General features: G+C 32.7%; 1 protein-coding gene across 1 annotated transcript in view; it reads left to right on the forward strand.

The window, feature by feature from the left end:
* TRHDE (thyrotropin releasing hormone degrading enzyme) overlaps positions 1-14,374 on the forward strand; it is a 412,928-nt gene extending 398,554 nt beyond the window's left edge. The window contains exons 16-19 of the mRNA XM_023226560.3: positions 1,189-1,356; positions 1,887-2,027; positions 5,689-5,770; positions 11,798-14,374. Coding sequence (XP_023082328.1) covers positions 1,189-1,356; positions 1,887-2,027; positions 5,689-5,770; positions 11,798-11,941 — 535 coding nt within the window. The 3' untranslated portion in view covers positions 11,942-14,374. The remainder of the gene's footprint in view (positions 1-1,188; positions 1,357-1,886; positions 2,028-5,688; positions 5,771-11,797) is intronic.
* The last annotated feature ends 10,849 nt before the right edge of the window (positions 14,375-25,223 follow it).

Consider the following 25,223-nt stretch of genomic DNA (forward strand, 5'->3'; position numbering starts at 1 on the left):
TTAACCAAATTAAAGTAACTTTTCTCCAAATACTTTATTTGTTGAAAAAGACAGAATAAGTTTAGCCTTTTCTGGGAACATGAATTTTGTATGATACTTTCTTAGAATTCTACACACCTGGCATAGTGCCACAATATCCTGATTGTAGCCCTTCTTGGCTGCTTAACAAAATGAGATTCAGATTATCTTACTGGCAGTTATTCACACAATTCTTCCTGTTTTCCAAATACTCCTTTAATCATAGCAGTATTTTAATCATCAAGGTCCTAAATCTTTAAAAGGCATTGTTTGCTTTTGCTATCCAGAGAAAGCAGTATATAACTGCCACATTCAAATTAGTAATGAGAAATTTGATAGTAGATGAGTGAATGTTGAAAAAAAGCAAAATTAAATTTTGAAACTTTAAAAAAAAAGTATTGGAGCATTTTTTCAGAGAAGCGTATTAAAAAGTCAGTAAATGTAGGGTACGTACCAAAACTTAAAGAAATAATATTTAGTAAGAAAAATCACTATGACAAAGTAGGGATGAAAATTTAAAACTTATGAATAGCCAACTCTAATTAAATGTACAGTTTCCCACTATAATATTGCATTTCGGATCAAAGTCAAATTTTAGTATATTTTAAGTTATTTTATAAACATAAGAAAAAATAACTTTCTACTTATGTTTTGGTATCTGTTTATTACCTATATTTATAATCTTCTAGGTCTCCAAAATTTGCAGAGTTGCTTGAGAAAATTACTTATAAAGTTATCTAAGAATTTAAGAGAAAATGTTTCTGTTCTATCCAAATTAATTAGTCTCCTCAACTGGTACTTTCTCAACATTCTTGGGTCTACCAATTGTGAGAGCAAAATCTTTGTGTAATAAACATATTAAAGTTGGTGAAAAGATAAAGTGCCTTATTTTCATAGGTTTGTGAAGCCTTTATGTTACTATTTTTGTTTAAGTGTAGTAAAGAGTGGAAATAATAATTATGTTCAAAACTACCTTTGAATAAAATACATTATTCATTCAGTGAGAAATATTTTGAAAATATTATTACTATGTAGTATTCTGTTTCAGGTAAAATCTAATTAGCAAAATAATCTTTTAAAAACCTGACTGTAGTAAAGCAAAGTCTGTCTTTATTTTCAATACTGTGAAGTTTTTAATTAATAGAAAACCACCATGGGTTGCTTCTTTAGAATACCACTAAATGTTAGAGACATCGTATACTGTACAGGAGTGTCACTACTGGATGAGGATGTCTGGGAATTCATATGGATGAAATTCCATTCCACCACAGCAGTTTCTGAGAAGAAAATATTATTGGAAGCCTTAACTTGCAGTGATGACAGGAATTTATTAAATAGGTAGGTCAACTGATTTTCTAAATTTGTTTCTGTAACAAAAGTATTCTCTGTTAATCAAATTGCTCTGAAATTGCTTTTATTTACTTGAATATATGTTAGTTATTTTAAAATATATCTTCCTGAAGGTTAGGAAAACTGCCATGTTAAAGACTAAAGCTACTTGATTTCAGAGGTTATATCTTTTTATGACTATTTTACATAATTTATATATGTTTAAGACAATATTTCATTATAAAAGGAAGTGTTCAGTATAAAGAGTTTTAAAGGAGAATTTGCATCATCAAACCAGAATTGTGATTTGTCCTTCCACAAGATTTCTTTAGAGTTTAATGTTTTTAATTAAAATACCATGAGTTTGATCCTCTCTCTTTTATAAACAAATGTGTTCTATTTATAAGTTTGCATTATTAAAGATTACACTAGATTATTCTTTTGAAGAATATGATAAACTAGGTCCTATAATTTTAGTAAGATTATAAAAATGTTTAAGTTATTGGACTAAAAATTTTTACAAAATTCTATCTTTGTAGGCTTCTAAATCTGTCACTGAATTCTGAGGTGGTGCTGGATCAAGATGCAATTGATGTCATAATCCATGTAGCTCGAAATCCACATGGCCGAGACCTTGCCTGGAAGTTTTTCAGAGATAAATGGAAGATACTAAATACCAGGTAGACATAAGAATTCTTACTTGAATGAGTAAATTAAAGCTGAAATATGAGGAATAAAGGCCCAAGTTTTGTATTAAAGCTAAGATCCATGCCATAGGATTAGATTTTAAAATACTCAACCAAGATGAATGTTGCCACTCCTGTGAAACTCAAAATTACTTTTTAAATTCTATAATATATTTCCTTTATTAAAATTGATAGCCTTAATTAATTATATGTGCAAACATTTGGAGTATAAAAGGTTTAGCTCAGCAACTTTCCTGGAAAACCTATCAACCTGTCCAAAGTTGAAGACGCTGTATCATAAAACCCCTATATCTTGAATATGTTATAGAAATGATTTATAAATACAGTGCTATTATAAAAATAAAACTTTAATTACTTCCATATAATTGTTTTAAATTTTCTTTAAATATAAATATCTTAAAATACCTGAATAAAACCATGATGTAGAGAAGTAATATTCATCATTTGAATCATTGTATAATTCCAGTTGCAGTAAAATTTATTCCCAGGACATCTTGTTTCATGGTGAGAATTCTTTAGCCTCAACTTTATAAGATATTTCATTATGCATTTAAATATATTATAATACACGCTAATTTATTACTCTGATCATCTCTATGGACTATTAAAATTCAATTTACTATAGAGCGTGTAAATGCTGCCTTTTTAAAACTTAAATGATCCCAGACAGTACGCAGACCTATTGTTCTGTCTCTGAAAAGCTAGTGTGCAATCTTTATTATTTTTAAGCATACCTTCATCAGTTGCCCTGGTATAATGAGTTCAGTTAGAATGGCTGTGTTGAATTAAAACACTCTATCCTTAGATATTTCATTGTGAGAAAACACTGATTTTTCTATAAGACACTTTGACTTTTTTAATATTTTCAGCTCAGATCTTGTAATAGTTGGACGATTAAAGCTTGCTTTGCTTTTGTGCATATGATAGAGCGAATAGTCAAACACTTAAGGTAAAATTAATGTATACAAACATCTAACTTAAAAGAATATCAAATATCTACCAATACACAGTTTCTTTAGGGAGTGATTTTGTAAATCAGAGTTCAGGGCAATGCAATTATAGGCATATATAGTTTATTTCCTACCAAAAAATTATTGGTTCCTGATATGCTTATTTTGTCTCGCTGAATCCATGATCTCCATCCTATCTAAAAATACAGTGGTGTTTACTTTGACAAATAGGAGCATAATCTTCATGGGCTTCTGCTCCTCTGTCGATTTTTTGAGTGCTGGCATTCATGGAGCTCTGTTGAAGGCACCCTTCTTCTCACTCTACAAGTTCTTCTTGATTTTAGATGTCTTCTACTCTCATGGTTTCAATTACTCCCAAATCTGTATCTCTAATTCAGACAGTGTCCCTACCTTTCTCCCTGTGATGGATTATTGCCCATCGAGGTTGCCTTTATGAGTGTGCCTGCAAAGCTAAATCCATGATGTTTCTCTTATCCTCCTTTTCACAGTAAATCTTGTAGCCATCCACCAATTGCTCAAGCCCAACCTCTGGAAGTCTAATAGGCGTCCCCTTTTCTCTTGTCATATGTAACAATTAGACTTTAGGTCGTGTCAATTGAACAGTTTCTAAAGTTTGTTGAATTCTTCCTCTCTTTTTTTGCGACGACTTCCCTAGTGCAGGTTCTCATCTCTTCCCAGTACTCTTACAATAATAGCCTTCTGTCTCACTGCCTCTATAATTAAACAAACACACTTTAGCCTCTTCCGTTTATCCCAAGAATCTTTCAGAAAAGCAAATGTGATATTTCCCTGCTATAAAACTTTCTAAGTGAGATTTATAATCTAAGCTCCTTAATATGTCCTCTGCATATTTTCTCAGTGTCTTGTTCTTCAGTCCCCAGGCTCACAATGTATCAGTGTATGGACTAATTTTTGTTTGTTTGTTTGTTTGTTTTTTGAGACAGGGTCTCACTCTGTCACCAAGGCTGGAGTGCAGTGGCACAATCACAGCTCTTTGCAGCCTTGACCTCCTGAGCTCAGGTGATCCTTTCACTTTAGTCTCCTGAGTAGCTGGGACCACATACATACACCACCACACCTGGCTAATTTTTCTATTTTTTGTATAGACAAGGTTTCCCCATGTTACCCAGGCTGGTCTCGAACTCCTGGGCTCAAGCAATCCACCTGCCTTGGCTTCCCAAAAGTGCTGGGATCATAGGCGTGAGCCATCGTCTTGGCCTGTATGCACTGTTAATATCAAACTGCTTGTAGTTGTCTGCACAAACCATGTCTTTTCACATCTCTTTGTTTATGTTCATCTTCTGCCTAAACTTACATTCTTCCCTGTTGTTCATAACTACTCCATGGTCAATCTAGATGCCATTACCTCCCAGAAGCCATTCCCAAGACCCTACAGATAAAGAGATCCTCTCTGAGCACTGTATATAATTTTATCACCACCTCATTTAGCCACAATACATGGAAATTATCTGATTACATGTCAAACTCTTCAACTAGATAGTGTAATACCTTCAAGGGACAGACTGTGCTTTATTATTATCGTCACAGGACAATATAAGTAAAGACAACTAATACCTCTTTAGAAAATAAAAATGTTATTTGCCTGGATAGTTGGACAATTTTGTACCCACATACTGATTGAAAGTGATCACTTTTATTATTATTGAATGGCTATTTGCTTGCTTTTACCTAGCTAACTTTTTTTTTTTTTTTTCCTGTGGAATAGTTCAATGGTAGAATTACAACAAATCTCATTGGTCATCTAGCTCAGCCTTCTCATTTTATAGATGAGAGAACTAAATTCTACAGAAACTTAATTAAATCTTATATTAGACACTTAAGATCCCACAAGTTATGGAAGCATTAGAAAACCTCTTGTAACAGTGTGTAGATCCTTGTCTTTAAAAATCCAGGGTCTTATTTTTATTGTACTTACCTTAGTTGTAAAAGTATGATGACCTGTGATAGGTATCCTTAGCATAGTAGGGACAAATCAGTAAAATGAGAATTCTTTTCAATTCACTGACACAAGTTGTTCCTTGCCTTGGGTCAAAAGTCAAGTAATTGTGTTTGTGGTACAAGGATTAGGCAATCCAAATGAACAAGTAGATGTTATACTTTAATGTGCACATGAAAAAGCTAATATTTTGGAGAGCATTTTTGAGAATGCATTTTGCCTCAGTTTGTAAGAATAAAATATGAAAATGCCAGTGTCAATTATTACTAATCATACCAAAGGATCTGACAGTGGCCTAAGTTGATCCTGCAGCTCCTCTTGCCTTTGTTGGAATCATTTTCCCTTCCAATGAGCTACGTTGCTTTGTGATTGAAAGTTTTAAAATATTTTGTTCTCAGGCCTTGCCTTGGAAATATACTGTTAATCCCTAAATCCAGTTATAGAGGGCTCCTTTAAAAAATTTGCTACAACTTAAGACTTCTCTGAAACACTGTGAGCCGTATTAGGTGGGAACTGATGATATCCCATAGCCATAACTCTTTGTCCCTCCCCGAATCCCTAGAGAAATGGACTTGAGTGCTCAGAGATCTGGCCGTCTCTGACAACAATGATCAAATGGAACCCTTGAGAAGAACTCTAAAAAATCTTTATAGTAATATTTTTGTAATTACTACCTGCATTAACATTAATACTTTTTTCTTTTGAGGTACGGAGAAGCATTGTTTATGAATTCCAAACTTATCAGTGGTGTTACAGAATTTCTTAATACTGAAGGTGAACTCAAAGAGGTAAATATTTTAAGATGAAGTCTAATTATTTTATTTTATAAACATTTGAAATTATGCATTTACTTCAGTCATTTCTTTCCAACAGATTCATATCCATTCCTTTTACTTACACATGCACGCCACACACACACACACACACACACATACACAGACACACGTTAAAGACTATTCAATTCATAATTTGCAAAGAGTATTTTTAACATATCAAACATTGAAGGCCTGCAAGAAATGTTTGAATGTAATAATTTTCAGACCTGGAGATCCACAGTCCACTTCAGAGATCACTGATCCAATCAGCTATTCCTCAAATGATTCTATTAACCCACTGTAGGATTCACTAAACAACAAAGCCATCCTGTTAATGACTCAGTATTTGTATAACGGACGAAGGTTGGTGTTGAGATACAGACCATGTGTCTCACTGCTTTGTGGTCAGCCTTAAACAGACAATGGACCTACTGTACATAATAATATTGCTTTGTGCTATGTAGCCTCTTAAATGAAACAAATTCTTATGTGTAGAAAGGAGCATATCTGGTAATACATATTGAGATTAATAAGTTGTTTTAAAATTGCTTGGTACAATCACAAATGAATGTCATTAATGAAAATAAACTTGATTTTTAAGGACTGGTGTCCAGATTACGGAGTATTTAACATTTCCTTACTATGTTATTTCTGGTTTATTACTCTGGAAATTTAAGCCAGCTAGTTTTGTTTGCTTGTTTTGCCATTAAGTCACATTACTAATATAGAGAGATGAGAAATGGGGAGAGGGTTAAGGAGGAAGGAAAAAATAAGCAAAATATAGACTCTTTTAATTGATTACAGTGGATCACGCTTCAAACATTGATTGCCTTTTCTTGTGCTCCTGTTCTCCATTGTAAAATATAGCTGATATTTGACATTGATAATGATGGTTTTCTTAGTTTTCACTGACAGAATGCTTAATGCTGTGCCCCGCAGCTAATCACACTGAGCACCATTCCCTAGAAACATCAACCCTGGCACCATCCTTAATGTCTTCTAATATTGTCCAGTTTCCTGTGATTATCCCGCGTGCACTAACTTGGATTCTTTCACACCATGAGCTAAGCTAAGCTAAGTCTCTGATTGTAATGATTTGAAATTCAGTCTTTATCCCTGCTATGTGTGTTCCCAACCCTGAAGGATTAAATTCGAACACCCTGGAACAATTTTACTATTTTTTAAATAAAGGAAGCTAACTGGAAAGGACTGTTTTCATATCCACCAAAAACAGAAAGAAAGAACAATTAAATTAATGATTGCTTCCAATTTTCTCTGTATTTAAATGAAGTACTTTTAATTTCACGATTTCACATTCAATAATATGGGAATGAAAGACTCATTTAGTCACAACCTCTGCAGCCATTGAAGTGAACACAAAGCGAAATCTCTCCCTCTTCTCTTCTCTCCTGTTTGCTCCCTTCGTTCTCTGTGCTTCTCTCCTTCTCTTTTATCTCCTCTCCTCCCTACCTCTCATCCCTTCTCTTATTTTTCTTCTTACTTTCCTCTAACTCTGTCTGCCTTTCATATTTTCCTGGACTTGGTAACACCCAGGCCATGAAAAGAAAATATTTTAGACATTTAATTGATTTTATCACATACTGACTGTTTTGTCTTACATATTTCACTGATTTATTAAATTTTTACACTTTATTTTATTGCCATTTCAGATGTTTCAAAGTGCTCCTATAATGAAGGGTATAATTTCAAAGTTGAAACTCAATTATGGCTTTTATTTCATTATCTACAAAGCAGCTAACAACACAATGCAGTCCCTAAGTGGCGTGAGGAATGAAGCTCTTCACTCTGGAGTTATTTACTCTGGCTTTGCAGTTTAACAGGTGCTGCCTGGGGCTTTTTAATACTTACATCATCTATAAGATTGAGGAACACTATTGTCAGATGGGGTGGAGGTTTTGGTTTTTATGATGATAACCTCCCTTTCTTAAATAGAAGAGGCTGAGGAGAATGCAGTCGCATTCTACCATAACCCATAAACCTCATAAGCAGAAAGCCCAATATCCTCCCTGTGGATATGGCATATTCTTATTTCTAAGGGTTTATAGATCAAAAGGGAATCAGCATCTTTATGAATTCTGAAAACTCATTCCAGATTTTAATGATCCTCATCAGCTTTAGGTGGATTCAGTAAAGACGCTTACATTGTTCCATGGTTTTCTCCCAAAAACAGTATTCTAGTACCTGAAACTGGAGTTTCCTTTTAATTTTAATTGAATGGCTCTAGCAATTTGAACAATATTTCTCCATAAAGCAATCTGTCATTTATTTAATTTTAAACTATTGGAGACAATCTTCTGGAACCTCAGAGGCCCTTGCAATTTTTCCACATTAATGACCATTAACCAATCTTTTCACATGCCCATTTTTCTGCTTTTTAAACCAACATACCTCACTGTTGTGGAGGAGCATAGATCCTGTGCATCGAAGGCATCACATTTACAGTTTTAATATTGAAGATATTAACTTTATAGTAGGGCAATAGTTAATTCTATTCATTTACATAGTTACTAAGAGTATATTATGTTTTACAATCTACTCTAAAAATAATTTATCTTATGACAGGATACCTTGAAATAAGAGGAAATTTTAATGCTAAAATCTTTTTAATAGAAAAATTAACAACCATGCTTCAAAATTTTATGCTAAAAAGATAGGGAACACAAACAACATTGCCATTTTACTAAATGTTATTTTATAAAAGTGCCTAAACTTGCAACATTTTAAAATAAAAACATATCATGGTATAGTTAGAAAACAATAAAAAAAAAAAAAAAAAACACTAATGATGTAGGGTCCAGCCCTCTGGGACTTAGCAGGTATTCTCCCCATTTGCGGAGACGAGAGATTGTAAGAAATAAAGACACAAAACAAAGAGGTAAGGAGAAAACAGCTGGGCCCAGGGGACCACTCCCATCAAGACAGGAGACCGGTAGTGGCCGCAAATGGCTGGGCGTGCTGATATTTATTGTATTCAAGACAAGGGGGCAGGGTAAGGAGGATGAGTCATCCAAGTGATTGATAAGGTCAAGCAATCACGTGATCATGGGACAGGGGGCCCTTCCCTTTTAGGTAGCCAAAGCAGAGAGGGAAGGCAGCATATGTCAGCATTTTCTTCTATGCACTTATAGAAAGATCAAAGACTTTCACTATTTCTTCCACCGCTATCTACTACGAACTTCAAAGAGGAACCGGGAGTATGGGAGGAACATGAAAGTGGACACGGAGCATGACCATTGAAGCACAGCACCACAGGGAGGGGTTTAAGCCTCCAGATGACTGTGGGCAGGCCTGGATAATATCCAGCCTCCCACAAGAAGCTGGTGGAGCAGAGTGTTCCCTGACTCCTCCAAGGAAAGGAGACTCCTTTTTGCAGTCTGCTAAGTAACAGTGCCTTCCCAGGCACTGGCATTACCACTTGACCAAGGAGCCCTCAAGCGGCCCTTATGCAGGTGGGATAGAAGGCTCACCTCTTGCCTTCTAGGTCACTTCTCACAAGGTCCCTTCGGCACCTGACCCTATACTTGCCTGTTATTCCTAGGTTATATTGGTAATGCAACAAAGAGTAATATTAAAAGCTAATGATTAATAATGTTTATACTAATGATTGATAATTGTCCATAGTCATTTCTATATCTAATTTGTGTTATAACTATTCTTTATTCTAACAATTTTCTTTATTATACTGCTAAAGTTTGTGCCTTCAGTCTCTTGCCTTGGCACCTGGGTAATCCTTTGCCCACAAATGGCAGCATAAATCCTACCAAAGAGTGGAAGAAACAAGCAAACTAGAATGCTAACTGCCTTTCTTTTACCCCAAGCCCTCTAAAGTGAGGCAGGGGTTTGTAAGGCACTGTGAGTGTGCACTAGGGCCAGTCAGAGGCAATTCCAACCACATGTTGGATAGCAGAGCTATGGAGAATTGCAGGACATAAGATCAATTAATGGCAACTGTGGAAAGAAGGCCAGATGTGTTCTGATGAATAAGTTCCTCTTAAGATGCATAGGAGGCACCTCAGACTCTCTGAGCTCACAAGGGGAGTATTTACCGTGCTTAAATCATGATTTAAGAAGTGAATCTCTGGAGACCACCAGTTCACATTTTCTATTGAGAGTTATTTTGCAGGATAATCCAACCTACTCTCCTTCTGTCAATAAAGTTCATGTTCAAACCCATAGTTTGCCTTTGAGAAGGACTTAAGAGTTTTACTTCATGTATTTAGGCTGGCTTACCATCTCATAAGGAAACCAAGAGCATGCTCCACAGAGTTAAAGTTGCTAAAGGGTCATTTATGACTCTCTGGTGTATTCAGTGACTGCCTAGGAAAAAATGTAATAATTCAGAATATACTTTAAAAGGAGTATAAGCAATTTTTTTATGATTGACCTATAACATGTAAATAATGCCATTACAATATTGTATTTTATAATAAAACAAAATTCAAAATGAATCAAAATGTATTACTTTTTGCTTTAAGGATATAGACTGGATGAATCTGAACATAAATATATAAGTACAAATGTATTCTTATGTTAATCAGATAAAGTTTAAAATTATGAGTCAAGTACTTGCATTAGACTTCCACTTTATGTATATGTGTATCTATATTTCTATTGCCATGGCTTAATGCCTGTAATATTTATTAATATTTATTAACTCCAATCCCTTTGCTTCTTCCTTTTTTCTTAATATATGTAATTTGGTCAAATGCCATATCAGTTTTAAGGACAACACCCATTAATTCTTTGTTATACATTGCCTATTTTACATGTTTGTTATAAAAGCACAGTGTTTTTGAAATCTTCTAAAGGATGTACCTCTGAGATACAGTTATCTATTGCTAATGCTGCTGGGCAAAGGGCTTTGTAGGAAAGCAGAGTAAAAACTCTTAGAAAACCCATCAGTATCATGGAATCAAAGTAACGCTTATAAATAAACTAAGCTACCCATGAACTACTTTCTAAAATAATTCAGAAAGTTATTACCACATTTTAACTCCACCCTCCACCACCATTTCTGCCTGCCCCTGAGTCAATCTTGATACACTGCATTTCTCTCCTGGCATATCCTCCATGTGGCGCCCACCATATGATGAATCACACCCCACACTAATTACACCACATAATGTTTCTGTGTTGCAAGTTGATTTTTCACATTTGTCTATTAGCATCACAATTGTTAGTTCGTTGTCAGCTTCTTAAGATATATCAAACAGAAAGGAAAAACTTCTGGTATTTAATCTTGAAGTAAAATCTTGGAGTATTTCCAGAGTATGTGAACTCTCTAAATAAAATTTTATGTCAAAAATATGGCAAAACATTTAAAAATTATAACTTAAATGCTCAGATTCTCTAGCTAAATAAGACCATATCCCTCCTTTATTATTTCAAAATCTAGTTACACAGATGATTGCCGTGTCATTAATCATCCAGTTTTCATAGCACCATTGCTTTTCCTCCACCAGACAATACTTTGGTTATTCCTTGACATCAAAGATAATGTCAAGCCCAATATCATTCATTTGGAGAAGGTGAAAAATAATTTTCTCTCTACTGACAAAATGTGAACTTTAATCCTTATATTCAGTGTTTAAGGCTACTTGGTGCATTGTATACGCATTGAAGTTAGAACTAGTCCTTGCCACAATCCATCAACTGCTTTTAAATGATCAATTAAATGTCTGTTTTAATGTCTAATTGTGAAACATGAAGCTGAATTTGGAGCTATTTAAGTTGTAATGTCCACTCTTCTTTTTCTGTTCCAAAATCAATTACATCATAACTAATTGACATAATCTGTAATATTTCATTTCGTTACCAAACTCACTCCACAATATTAAATATGTCTTCTATAGTGGTTGTGGCATTTGTTTCAAATATATTGGGTTTCTTTATTTTTTAAATAGATTCTTGTTCATGTATGTTGGACATGAGTTCATTTTAAGACAGGCAGATTTACCATTCAAAAATTTCTTTTTCCAGCTCAAGAACTTCATGAAGAACTATGATGGGGTAGCTGCTGCTTCTTTCTCAAGAGCTGTGGAAACTGTCGAAGCCAATGTACGCTGGAAAATGCTTTACCAAGATGAGCTTTTCCAATGGTTAGGAAAAGCTCTAAGACACTAATATATGTATCTTATAAACAATTCAACTTGAATTTTATGAGAAGACACGTTTTTTGTGGAATGAGGAAAATGTACTACATGGAAAATGGCCAGATTTTCAGTGTTAACATGTGGGAGGAATTTTTTTTTTTCTTTAGTTTTTAGTTTTTGGTTTTGGGGGATTTTTTTTTTTTTCATTCATTCTGTTTGGTTTCTCTACTGGGTGTTCCTCTCTAAAGAAACTCTTGCAAGTGAAACTAGCCATGATTGCTTCAGCTGTACATTCCTTGCTGTACAGGACCAAATATGATAGTGATGCATGTTGATGTTACAGTCAATTTGGAAAAACATATTCAGAATATTCTCTGCATGGATATATGGTCCTGCCTGTGTTCCAGCATGCTTATTTCAAATGTCCAATGTTGTGTGTGAATATATGTTACATCCAGGGTGGGCATTATGCAAAAGCACAAAGATTATATATGACAATCAGTGTTGCAATGAAAGAAAAACTAAAAGCAGAAATGATATTCTCAATTTTGGGCAATGTGAGAAGTAAAATAGCCCTTGAAGTGATGAACATCACTTATTTCAGCACTTGGATTGTCTGGCAATGATTACTGTGTTGCTAACTCATTTTCTTTGAGTTAAAGCTGTGTATACTTTTTAAAAGGCATATAGATAGTGTATGCATATGTATATGTACATAGGGAAGCCCCATATGTATATAGTATGTTGTACACTGCACATGTACAAAGAATGTCTTCAGATCAAAGAAAATTTATCTCTTTTTATAAACTTAAGGACAGTTGCAAAAGGCTTCAAGGAATTTATCTCAACATTATTCTTTCTATGTCCTGACTAAATTTCTCAACTGTTATGAATTTTTCATCTACTTCTTGAACAGTGGTCTATTCTACTACATGAAGATGAATACAAACAAAATTTTTGTATAAACTAACCACTCTTCCAGTTCTCCTGTGACAGTCTTACATATAGATTCTGCCATCATTTTTGTCAAAGTTCCTTTTGCATGAAACAATTACGTAAACTTATAATTATTAGTGCTGAAAAACAGTTTATTTTCCATCTTGTTTTCCTACCTTATGTTGAGTAGTCCAGAGAGTTAAAAATTCTCTGAGTGTTGGTTTTTAAGTCTGTTTTGCTCTAATCCTCCATTAAGCAAGCATACCTCAAGTGGGTCTATTAGCATTTAATGACCTTTTATGCCAGTTGTGCCATCCCTTAAGATGCAAAGTTCCTTTTCTTGTGTTAATGTGCAAAGCTTTTCTTTTGGCACTGACAACTGTGTTCTACCTGGGAATTTTGAATAGCCATTTTCATGGCTGTGTGTTATGTAACACAAATGTTTTTAAATGGTATTCTCACCCAGTAGGCCAGCTCGCCAAACATTGCTTAGATGCTTCAAAATTAGCATATTTTAAGTTTACCAGTATACAATACCAGTGCAACTACTCTACATAGCCAAATGTTTGTAAATCACTTCTTATTTTCCTGAGGTTTTTCACTCCTCCAAATCTTACAAATCATTGAAAGAAATATATTCTAACAGTACTCACTGAATAGTGAAAATAATTAGACATTTTAGAAATCAGAGCCATAGAATTATTTTAAATTAGTAGAAAAGAGGAGCTATTTCCTAATCTATAAAGTACCACCTAAAATTGAATTTTATCATATAAGCAAATAATACCTATTAGTCATATCTAAATTTTTCAGCACTTCATTCAATTAAAATACATGAATTTTAAATATTTTACATGATGTGAATAGGCATGATAATACTTAGTATAAAATCTAAACATTTTCCATTTATCAGAAATGATAAAATCCAGTTACTACATATCACATTTACAAAATCCTTAATTAAATGGGTAACTTCTAAAACGTAACAGTAATAAGTATCACACTGCAATGCAGGTCCCAAATATGTGCTATGTCACCACTGAATCTATGTAATAGATAAGAAAAAATTATAGGTGGATGTCTTGCTTTGTGTCATGAATTACTAAAACCTCTTAGTAGTTGTGGTATATTTTTGAGTAAAATTACTATTTCCAGATTTGAGTTTGAAGGGCTTTTATAGTTGTATTTTCCTCCCCACTGTTAATAATCATAATCCTTTTTCAGTATTTTAGTGGCCTTGAACAACTGGTTTATCTACAATCTCAAATCCTAACTGTATAATTATGTGCAATGTTCAATACCTCATATAATACTTGTTCAACAGTATAGTGGTATCAGTGGCATTAAGATGGTGTTTTTGTTCTACATATTTTTCAATAATTTATTCTTTCTAATGTTGAAACTATAACAGGCTTTACCGGTTTTTTTAGTTGTTTAAATAAGTAATATTTTCAAAATAATAAAATAACCAATGATATCTCTTGGAATAATCTGTAAAATGTAGTTATAAAATTCTATTTTCTACTTAGAGTTTTTATCTTTTCTTTTTTGTCGGTTTTACAAATTATATATATGCATGATATAACAAACTGTTGAAAGTGTCCAACCTCCAGCCATAGCAATTTGCTGTGCCAATATATGTACATAAAAAGTAGTTTCAATTAGAAAGGGCAACATTATTTATCACATCGAGTATTAAACGTTTCCAGATAACTTGTAAATAAAAAGGTTTCCCCATTTTTACACATTTTTTTTTAAATTTTTCTATAATCTTTGAAGTTTCTAAAATATACAATCTCAACCTCTAAGGCTAATATGTACAATACTAGGTCTATTCTTGAGTTTCAATAACATGTATTTTAGTTGCGTCATAAACTCGCATTAGTTTATATTGTCTCCAGAACAATTATATCATAGGACTGAGATTTTTGTGATAGTATTATTTACAAATATAACTATAATATCTTGTGAGGGTATTATTAAGGTTATGCCATGTACTGTTAAAATGCATTGCTTTCTCAAAGAACTGTCACACATTTTGTTTTCTTTGACTCATCACAAAAACATAATAAATGTTGTTAGCCCTAATATTCTGATGAGAAAACTGGGGCTCAGGTAGCAACATGAGCTATTTAAAACTACAAAATGGGGCTGGGCACAGTGGCTCATGCATGTAATCCCAGCGCTTTGGGAGGTCGAGGGTGGGAGGATTGCATGAGCCCAGGCGTTGGAGACCAGCCTGGGCAACATATTGAGACCCCATTTCTATGAAAATAAAAATGAAAACTTAGCCAGGTATGGTAGTGTGTACCTATTGTCCCAGCTACCGGGGAGGCCGAGTGGGAGAATCATTGAAGTCCAAAAGTTCAGTGCTCTAGTAGGCTATGATCACTTTACTCCAGCCTGGGTGACAAAGTGAGATCCTGTCTCTAAAAAAATAAAATAAAATAAAATCACAATGTTGTTATTTTGGGAACCAATATGATAACCTACGTCTATCACAACATCATTCCCCACTAAAATATAAATATATGTTGATAATATCTCTATCCATTGCATTAGTTGGAGATTTTCCAAATACTAGACAAGCATCAAAATACACAATTAATTTACAATAATTACATTGTTTGTTAACTTTTGCATTTCTAATTTGCAGGATGTTAAACAACTGGATGAAATGTTATGATTCAATTTGGTCGGTATAAGTATCAAATATTGGGATAAAGAATTTAATTCATTTAGTTTATTAATTATATTTCCTGTCTATCTTTTACTGAACATTGTTTAAACATAACCTTAAAGTACTGATAATTTGCTTAATTTTCAACACAAATTTATGTGACAAATTCTGTCTGTGGTAACAGATGGTCAGAATGCAGATAAATTGTGTGCATCTAAATCAGTAAAAATAATATTTGGTAAAATGTCTATAAATCTATGCAGACTAAGTTTTGAAAAACAATGCAATTTTAGTACTACTGGATTAGAGGCAGTAAAGGAATCCCTAAGGAAGTTTACAGTAATACATTTAATTAAAATCTACTGGCAATTAGAATTTTAAGGAATTCTTTTCTAAGAAGCTGGAGAACCTAAAATAGCTTGCTTATTCTCCTGGGTACTCTCATGAAGTAACCATGTATACCTAATAAAGGTGTAAAAGCATTTATAATGAAAAAAAGCACATATACTGTAAAAGCACATATAATGAAAAGTAATTCTTACAACTGATTGTTTTGATTATCAGAGATCATAGCTAAATTATCATTTGACACTAATAGCTATATATTGATACAGTATATAACTATACTTAAAGAAATATTTATTGAGCATCTTTTATTTCACAAGGCACTAAGTGAGGGAAAGGAATGCAGAGATGAAAATGGCCTGAAAGAATGAATTCATTTCACAATAAATGAAAAAGAAAAAGAAATAATGAACCAGGGAAATGAGGGCAACAGGAAAAATAATTCCTTGCTACAGAGAGGGAAGTAAATCATTTGTAGGTATGCATATTATACAACTATTTTTGTACACTAGTTCTCAAAACTTTTATGGTACTTAGTATAATTTTTATTGTTTGATTTCCTAGTGCTCAATTGTGTTTTACAGAAATATGTTACATTTTGAAATTATAATCAAATAATAGAGTTTAAACTCTAATAATTGGAATATAAATTGAGATGGAATTTATCCTTAAGAAAAGCTGTTTGAACAATTTAGTAGTATTAGTAAGTTGCAGGAATACTTTAATCTACTTATGAAAAAGTAGTTCAAGTTTTCTAAAACGGTTTCAGCATACTATCGGTATCTCACAATGTGTTAATTTTAAGTTAATTATATATTCTTTAAAGCAGATTAAATAATACTCATCCTAAGCAATAATTTGTTGAAATTAGTATATGTGAACTTATGAAAAAATGTTCTTGTAAATTATTCTAGAATCCCAAATTTTAATTATATAAGAACAACCTTTTGTTCAATTGCTTTGAACTAATGAAGAAGTTTTTTTAAAAAATTAAGTATTTTATTTAATGTGATATAGATTCAGGAAAAGTCTAACAAAAATGTATTTCAGTAGTTTTTTATTTTGTGAAATTTTATTTTAAAGTTTAGATAAGGAAAATTTTTAAACTGTCTTAAATATTTAATAAAACAGTTGTTAAAAATATTTGTTCTAATGTTAACTATACTACATATATGCCATTGCATGCATTTTGTTTTTTAAATAGGTTTTTCACAACCAGCCCCACTAGTAGATGATTTTACCGCAGATTTTGAAAACATACCACTTTAATGGCTTTTATTTCAAATACTTAGTACTTTAGGGATAGTATTTTGAAGATGTTTATCTTTTGTATATTCCTAGTTCATTTATTAATGTACTAAGAGAAAAGAAAACAAGATGACTGATTCTTTTGCTCTGAGTTAAATGTTTGTACTGTATTAATGTTAAGTGAGTTAAGGTAAAGGGAAACTACAAAAATTTGAATGCCTGCTGAATGCTAGGCACTTTATAGGTATCATCTCAATTAATAACCCTGTGAAATGTCATTAGATTTAATTCACCAAAGAGTAGATGGAGGCAGAGTTGTTATCAGTTTACATGATTAATTAGTGGTATTCGCTGGGATTCAAAACTCTGCAAACTCAAGCCTTATATGGCTCAAACTAGTCATTAATCTGTCTTCAGCATGCATGAAAACTTAATGTTTATCCGTACAGACCATTTTCTATAGCAGATTTGAATTGATACTTAGCACACTTCATCATTGTCACTGGCTCTTTTGAAAGGAATGTTAATTTGTGCATTCTGGTTTACCATTCATTTCTTAACAAAGTTGCTTTATACATTCCATAAAAAGTTTTCATGAAAACATTTTACATTAGCGTGTTGCATGGTGGATTTTAAGTTATAACAGATAGTTAACAGATATTTCAGCCAACCAGCCACACACATGAAAAAAATAAGTGAAAAGACAAAATAAATTGCGAAGATTTTACCAGTGGACCACAAAGTTAAGGTTAAACTTCTGTCTTTGCATGTGGAGGAGACATATTAGTCTAGCCAGAACTTTCCTTTTGCTTAGTAGTGAGGTCAGAGAAGTATCTCTGTTGTTCTGCTTAGAAGTATAGATGGACTGCAATTGCTTAATTTATTTAAACTTACATTTTCAATGGGTCTGCTGTGCGAAGATACAGTTTAAGATAAGTGCTTTGACTTGCCTCTGCACAGGTCAACTTACTTCTCATCACACACATTTTTCTTATGTCATGTAAGTAAATAAAGAGTGAAATGTTTTATAGAAAATATTACAGTGGAGTTAAGAACATCTGCCTCGAATGTACAGTGCATTTACTTTTTAAGTTAATCATTTAGTAGCTACCCTTTTAACCTCCACTATGTTCACAGTATTGCATTTGCTCTTGTAAACAATTCTGTTCCCACCTTTACATAGCTTATGACCTACTGGGTGAGAACATTCATTATTAAGTTTTTTGCTATTTATTTTCATTTAAAAAAGCTTATTAACTCGCATTTCTCAAATGCTAAACATTTTTGAGTGAATTTTTCCTTAATGTTGTATTCTACCTTCAAAACATTGTGTAACAGCAATTCTACATTATCCTTTTGAGTGCTACCTATATATTGCTACATATAAAGATATTTATCGTTTTTCATTGCTATATTTTAATCCCTTTGCATTTTGATAATATCAAAAACAGATTAGGGCTGAAAAACTAAAAAAGATTAGGTCTTGTAATATGCATTGTCTAGTTACTGGAACAATAAGAGAAATTATATCTTTGAGCTTTCGTAATTGGCTTTCTGGACACCACTGACTTTATTAGATAATCTTTAAAAATATTATATGAACTATTTTGAATGAACCTAAATTTACTCAGGAATAAAATTTATTTTCCTAAATCCATTCCCCAAGTGAACAGGCTGATTTAAAATACGCCATATAAAAGTACTTTTCCTTTCTAATATTTAAGATTTAGTAATTAAAAAGTAACTGTTCTTTCAGTAAATAAGTGTTAGTAAAGTATTGACCAAATAAATGACCTTTTGTTAGTTTAGCAGATAGATGTTTTCAATGTATGCCTTTACAATTATTCAGTAAAAATTGAATTAGTGTGTATTCAACATGAAATTTTTATTCCATTCTGGCCAAGCCCTAACAAAATTAATTTTTCTAAATGAGAAAATTTGTCTTCTGTATTTTAAGCAGTACAAATATGAATTTTGCCTCTGATAACCAAATTTTATACAGTAATGTGTAATGAATGTATCACAATTTAAAAAGTTTTAATTTTCTGACATGCAGATAAGGCCAAAATAAATAATACCATCTTTTTTTTAATGCTTCTTTTTTCACTTGAAAATACATTTTTTAAATTTTGAGTATATATATTGTAGAGGTCCATGCAAATGGAAAAAGAAATTATTCTCTTCTGAGATAGACTTTTTCAAGATTATACATATACTGAAGCTAGAATGAAAACGTATGTATTTGTGCTATATTGTAAAAATAAAAAGTAAATACCAATTTGTTCTTCTCTCTAATTATATGCCTTTAGAATAAATGAAATGATCTGCACTTTGGTAAAAAGTGATTTCACCTGAAATGCATTTCAGATTGCTTTTTAATAGGTTTTCTGCATTCGACAGACTGTCGGGCTCTGAATTTCAAGAACAGTTTTCAATAACAACAGGGCTATAAAATATATATAATCGTGATTCGTAAGTAGTACTCAAAATATATTTTCAATGTCTCTGGGTTTTTCTCTTTATAAGGATTAGACAGAAAACATTAGAATTTGAATTTGCAGAGCCACTCATTTTAGCCTTTCCCATAATACTTTATACAGCCATAGATAATCCTCTGGTCCGTGAACATGAGGGTAAGAAACAGAAGGCTTTCCAAGTCAGAGCAAAGAATATTTCTATTAAGGGATATAGACAGTGTCGTGTGTGTGTGAGTGTGTGTGTTTGTATGGACATATGTATTTATATATCTCCAGTAGTGTCTACATTACATATACATGTATAACATATATACATATATTTATGTATAACTATATATAATAAAATATCCATATAATATGTGTATATATAATCTTATATACATATATTACATATACATATGTATATATATCCCCAACAGCACATACACATATATTATTTATTTCCCTGTCCAAGTGGTAATTGTGCAGCAGAAAAATCACATAAGTCAGAAAATGGCTATTGCAAAATATCAGATGGGTACCATCTTAACTTAGAGAGCCTGTCAAATGAATGGTGAATTATACTGGCATGATAGCAAGGGTACTCTCTAAAACCCACACGGGAGCTTATAGATTCTGGCTCAGTAAGTGTTGAATAGTATATAATCATCTACATTTTGAACATGGATTGTATGTAATTCTGGCGGAGGTGATCCATCTAGACTGCACTTGAAGAAACATTGCCTAGGTAGAGTGGTTCGCATCCCTGACTTTATATTAGACTCACCTGAATTGTTTTTAAAACATACTGATGCCTGGGCCACACTTCAAACCAACTAAAGAAGACTCTGGCATGGGGCATTCATTTAAGCATTTTTAAAAACACCTGATTTTAATATGTAGCATTCAAGACCCCTGAGAGGAGGTACCAAGTTAAGCATAAAGTAGCTTGAGCATTAATTACAGAATACTACCGGAAGTACCTATTTTTCAAGAATCTAAGTTCATATTATTATTTGTCATTCTTCACCAAATATAGAAGTCAAAAACGTGTTCTCAATTAGCTTAATAGTGAAAAGCAAACACGAAGTTTGGACCATTGACTTTACTGCCCTGACATGTCACTACCACAGTATAAATCTGAGTGGTTTGGCGCCATCCACATGGCTGCCTGATCTTTCCCGGTTCTGACTTTTTCTGCTGTCACCTGCTTTATCTTACCACCCCCTTTCCCCTGTAGTCCTATATAAATGAGGGTGAATAATTTCACATCTACTATTATCAACAATAACACATTTTTAACTTTTGTTTTGCACATGTATCTTGGAACTTAAAGTAAAATACAAAAAGAAAAAAAAGAAAGGAGGTTCCCATTGAAAGCGTTTTCCATTAAATGACTGTACCTTTACTCTGCTGAAGAAAACAATTTTTTTTTTCTGCTACTCATTTCACAATTGCCTGACATTGGAGATCAGGAATGACATATGTTAAAGTTGTTACTCAGAGAGATAAACATACCATAAACTATTACTATACACTATTGTCATCTGAAATGTTACTCCTTTTCCAGTTGTCTTTTGTTTTTGTTGTTGTCGTTGTTTTTACTTTATTCTCCCTTCTCTTTCTATCTCATGTGACCTGCCAGATGAGCACTGAGCCTTTTCAGCAACAGACACTGTATTTTTACTTGACATTGCAAAAAGAACAGTGGAAGTTTTAAGCTGTTTCTATCTGTGTGCATAATAGAAAGTGACATGTGTTCCTGGAATTGTCAAACAAGACCCAAAGGGCATCTGGATACATTGAAACTGCTTGGTTGTACTTTTGAGTCTTTGTGCTCATTCGTCAATCCTTTAGTTCTGGCTTCCCTTCGGTTGTTAAAATTTGCTTTTCTTTCCTAAAGTCTCTAGCTAATTAGAGATTTCAGCATACAAACTAATCCTTTTTTCTTTTTTTTTTTTAAATAAAAGGAGAACTGGATATATTGTCACCTCTTGAACATTTTTAGCAAGCTGGTAGAGGAAAGGGTGAATTATTTAATTGGATAACTCTTCAGCCATATCTGACAAAAAAATAAATAAACTCTAATCCTCCTGTCCTCCTTTTGCTATTTTTTTTTTCATTGTCCATCCTTCACCCCTTGTAATTGTTTTTATAGGATTTAGTATTGAAACTATTTTCATGCAGAAAGGAAATTTTGCTATAGAGTAAGACCTTCCAAGTTAGTAGCTTCTTATTAAGTTACCAGAATTCTTACGATGAATAACTTTACTGAGACATCTGTGACAAATTTAGGTCTACCCAAGAACTCCAACAACTGCCTGCTGGGTAAAGAAAAAGAGGGAAATACTTAATGAGCAAAGATCTATGTAAAAGTCCTAAAGCTAAATTTTAATAGGAATGGCTTTATTTCATCCACTTGGAGGCATACATGAAAATTTAGCACAAAATACGGGATTGGAAAATAGGCTTGCCATATTTATGACAGTGGTGGACTTTAGTAGACAGAGAATATGCAAAGATGCAACAGGTATGTAAATAACTCCAGGCAATTTCAGTAAATCATGAATATATTTTACAGGCAATAGTTACCCTGGTTCTTGGTTAATCCAAATATTTTCCAGTGAATTTATTTGAGAAAAATAATTGAGAGAAATAAATATAATGTTTCAGGTGATAAGCACAAGTTTTAAAGTAAATATTAATTTTAATCCTTCAATCTTTTTCACATTGCCTGTGAAGCGCAAAAATTGGCTAGTGTTTATAAGGTGTTTAAGTGTGTATGTATGTGTGTATGTTTCGGATAGACGAGGAGGGAGAATAAGAAAAGGTTAAGAACAAATGACACAACTTTTGACCAAGCATATTTTCACATAAAATTGAAATTAAAGTCCCATGTTACACATTAATATATTTTTCAATATTTTAGAATTAGTTTCTTCAATTTGCCAGTTTAAAAATCCTCATATTCTTGCATATGAAAATATACTTAGTGAGTTGGAGGAGGGATTTATACTGAAGTATAATATTATTATTTTTGGTTCAATAGAAAGTGATATGAGTTTCTAGAGCTGTCAAATAAGATTCAGTAGATATCTGGGTACATAGAAACTGGGTGTTCTCTTGAGAGCAAAAGGAAAAAGCAAAACCTAACTTTGGATAAATGAAACTGAAGAACTCATATTGCCCTTTCTGTTAGTAACAAAACACAGGAAACCCAAAGCGACAGGTGATATATGAGCATCTTTTTGTTCTGCCACAAATTCTTTTTAAAATAGAGGTCCCCATGTGTTGTTTCTAGTCATTCTCAATTACTTGGATCAAATGAGTGAAAGCAAATACTTTGCCTGAATTTCATGCACAAAAATCTCATTTGCTTTGACTATAAATGCTTTCCTTGCTTACTATAATACTCATCCTCACTTGAGATATTTGGTTTTGTAGTATAGCCCTACTATAGATTAGCCACACTGCAAAGATAAAGCAAAATATCATTTGGCATACCCTAGTTTCTATACTTCTAGTAACATCTAAATTAACAGTGTCCTTATAAAGGTAAGTTTGATCTACATAGCTCTTGGCTCAATTAAATATCCAAAGTTTGAATATTGTTAAGCCAACTCTCAGTTAAATGTTGGCTGTTTTTTACACACAAGACAAGAAATTAATATTTTTTCTTGCTTAATGTTGTTATGTGAGAATTTGGGGATCTCAATAATGTCATTCCTTGTAACAACTTCTCTTTCTACATGTGAGTAGCGTGTCACCTTTGTCCTCATTTAAATAATGACATAAGATTGTCATGGGAATTTTCCCCCCAAATGTCATTGTGCCAGTAGATCTGATACCTGCCATTAGTTCTTCAGTTGATTATGTGTGTAGATCCAGTGGTTAGGCTGTGTTTACATAGTACTATATGTTGTTTGGGGACAACTTCTCTGTGCTCAGAGACTATGTGCTGCCTTCTTTAGGGTTTAATAAAGGAGCTAAAATAACCTGGTAACAGACCCCTACACTTGTACATTTTTAATCACTTTCTTTTAGCTACCCAACAAACAGAAATGGCAGCTATCAATACACCATATAGCCAAAAAATAGTTTTACTCTAATATCTTGCCAAAGCTTTTTGAAGGAGGGAGGGGATTTTTCATTCTTAAAATTTCCAAATACATCTGACTAAAACCAACTGGAAATCTTACAATCTACATTAGACATTCATTTATTCATACTCAAAGCTAAATTTTTTTTTTCTTTTTTTTTTTTTTTAGACTGAGTCTCACTCTGTCGTCCAGACTGGAGTGCAGTGGTGTGATAAAGCTAATTTTTTGTATCAATTTAACTGTCTCTCCTCTGAACAGATCTTTTTTTCACATGTGTATAATTCTTACTGACTACACGATACATATTTTAAATCGATATGTTTTATCTCCTTGATAGATTATGAATTCTTCAAGGTTACAGATGGTATTTATTTCCATTTTTGACAGAAACATCAAATATGATAAATTCTCAATCACATTTTGTTCATTGAGAACAACCTAAGTGCCAGTATTAAAACCAACAACTCTCCAGTATGAGCAAAACAAGCAGAGCAAGAAGAGTTTTAAGAATGTAGAGCCACAACCATAATAAAAAGTGTTGATCATTTTAAAGCATTGCAAAGCTAAAGCTTTAAAGTTCACCCCATCTCTTTAATTTGTTCAAAAATATCACTTTAAAGCAACACTAGTTATCGACTTTGACCCACTTGGTGGAGTAAGTAGAAGAAGAGGAGGATAATAAGATGCTATTTCATGACACATCTATTACAGTAATTCATTTATAGTACGGAACCTTTGCCAATGATAAATGCATGTTACTGTGGTGCAATTATGAATGTACCTTAGCTTTTCAACAATAAAGCTGCCAAAAGGTTGCAAAATGCACAGGGAGAGAGAAACTTTAGTTGAAAAACTGAACTAACCAAGATAATTTTTTAAAAAATAGTGTCTATGTGGCTTATTCAAAGAGATTTTTGTTCACTGTTAATAGAAATTCTATGATTTTAAAAAAGCATATTTTCCATATAATGATCTATCAACTTCACGTATATTTGATTTTGCATGTGTGCTGCTTTCTCAAGTTATCATCATATGGAAAACATTCTCAGTATCTCTTTTGTTGCCACAAAATGTATGTCTATCCAAGAAAATGATGCCATTTGTGGATTCCAAATGTCTTGCAAGATTTTGGATTGGACTGGGAAAATTTCATTAAGCTTTTATTCTTTGATATTTTAATATAAAACAGAGATCGGGTAGAATTATATAATCTTTACTAAATGCTAACGGTCTAAGCTCTATCCCACTATGGAGCTAATAAGTAGTATATTATTGTTGTCCTACTGTGTGCTCAAATCTATATTAGATGCAATGCTGATATTAAAGTAATATAAGGCATAGTTTTTAGTCTAAAAGAACTTTTTCTTATTTGGACAAACAGCAATTACAAATAGAACAGAATACCATATAAGGTATGGTATAGTAAAACATATTTTATATATATGTTTTCCTGTATCCTATTTTTTATATATATATAATATATATAAATTCTTCAAGGTCTATATATTATATATAAATATATATTAGTAATATGTATTAATGTATTAT

Source organism: Piliocolobus tephrosceles, chromosome 10 (genome assembly GCF_002776525.5).
Source record: "Piliocolobus tephrosceles isolate RC106 chromosome 10, ASM277652v3, whole genome shotgun sequence".
NCBI lineage: Eukaryota > Metazoa > Chordata > Mammalia > Primates > Cercopithecidae > Piliocolobus > Piliocolobus tephrosceles.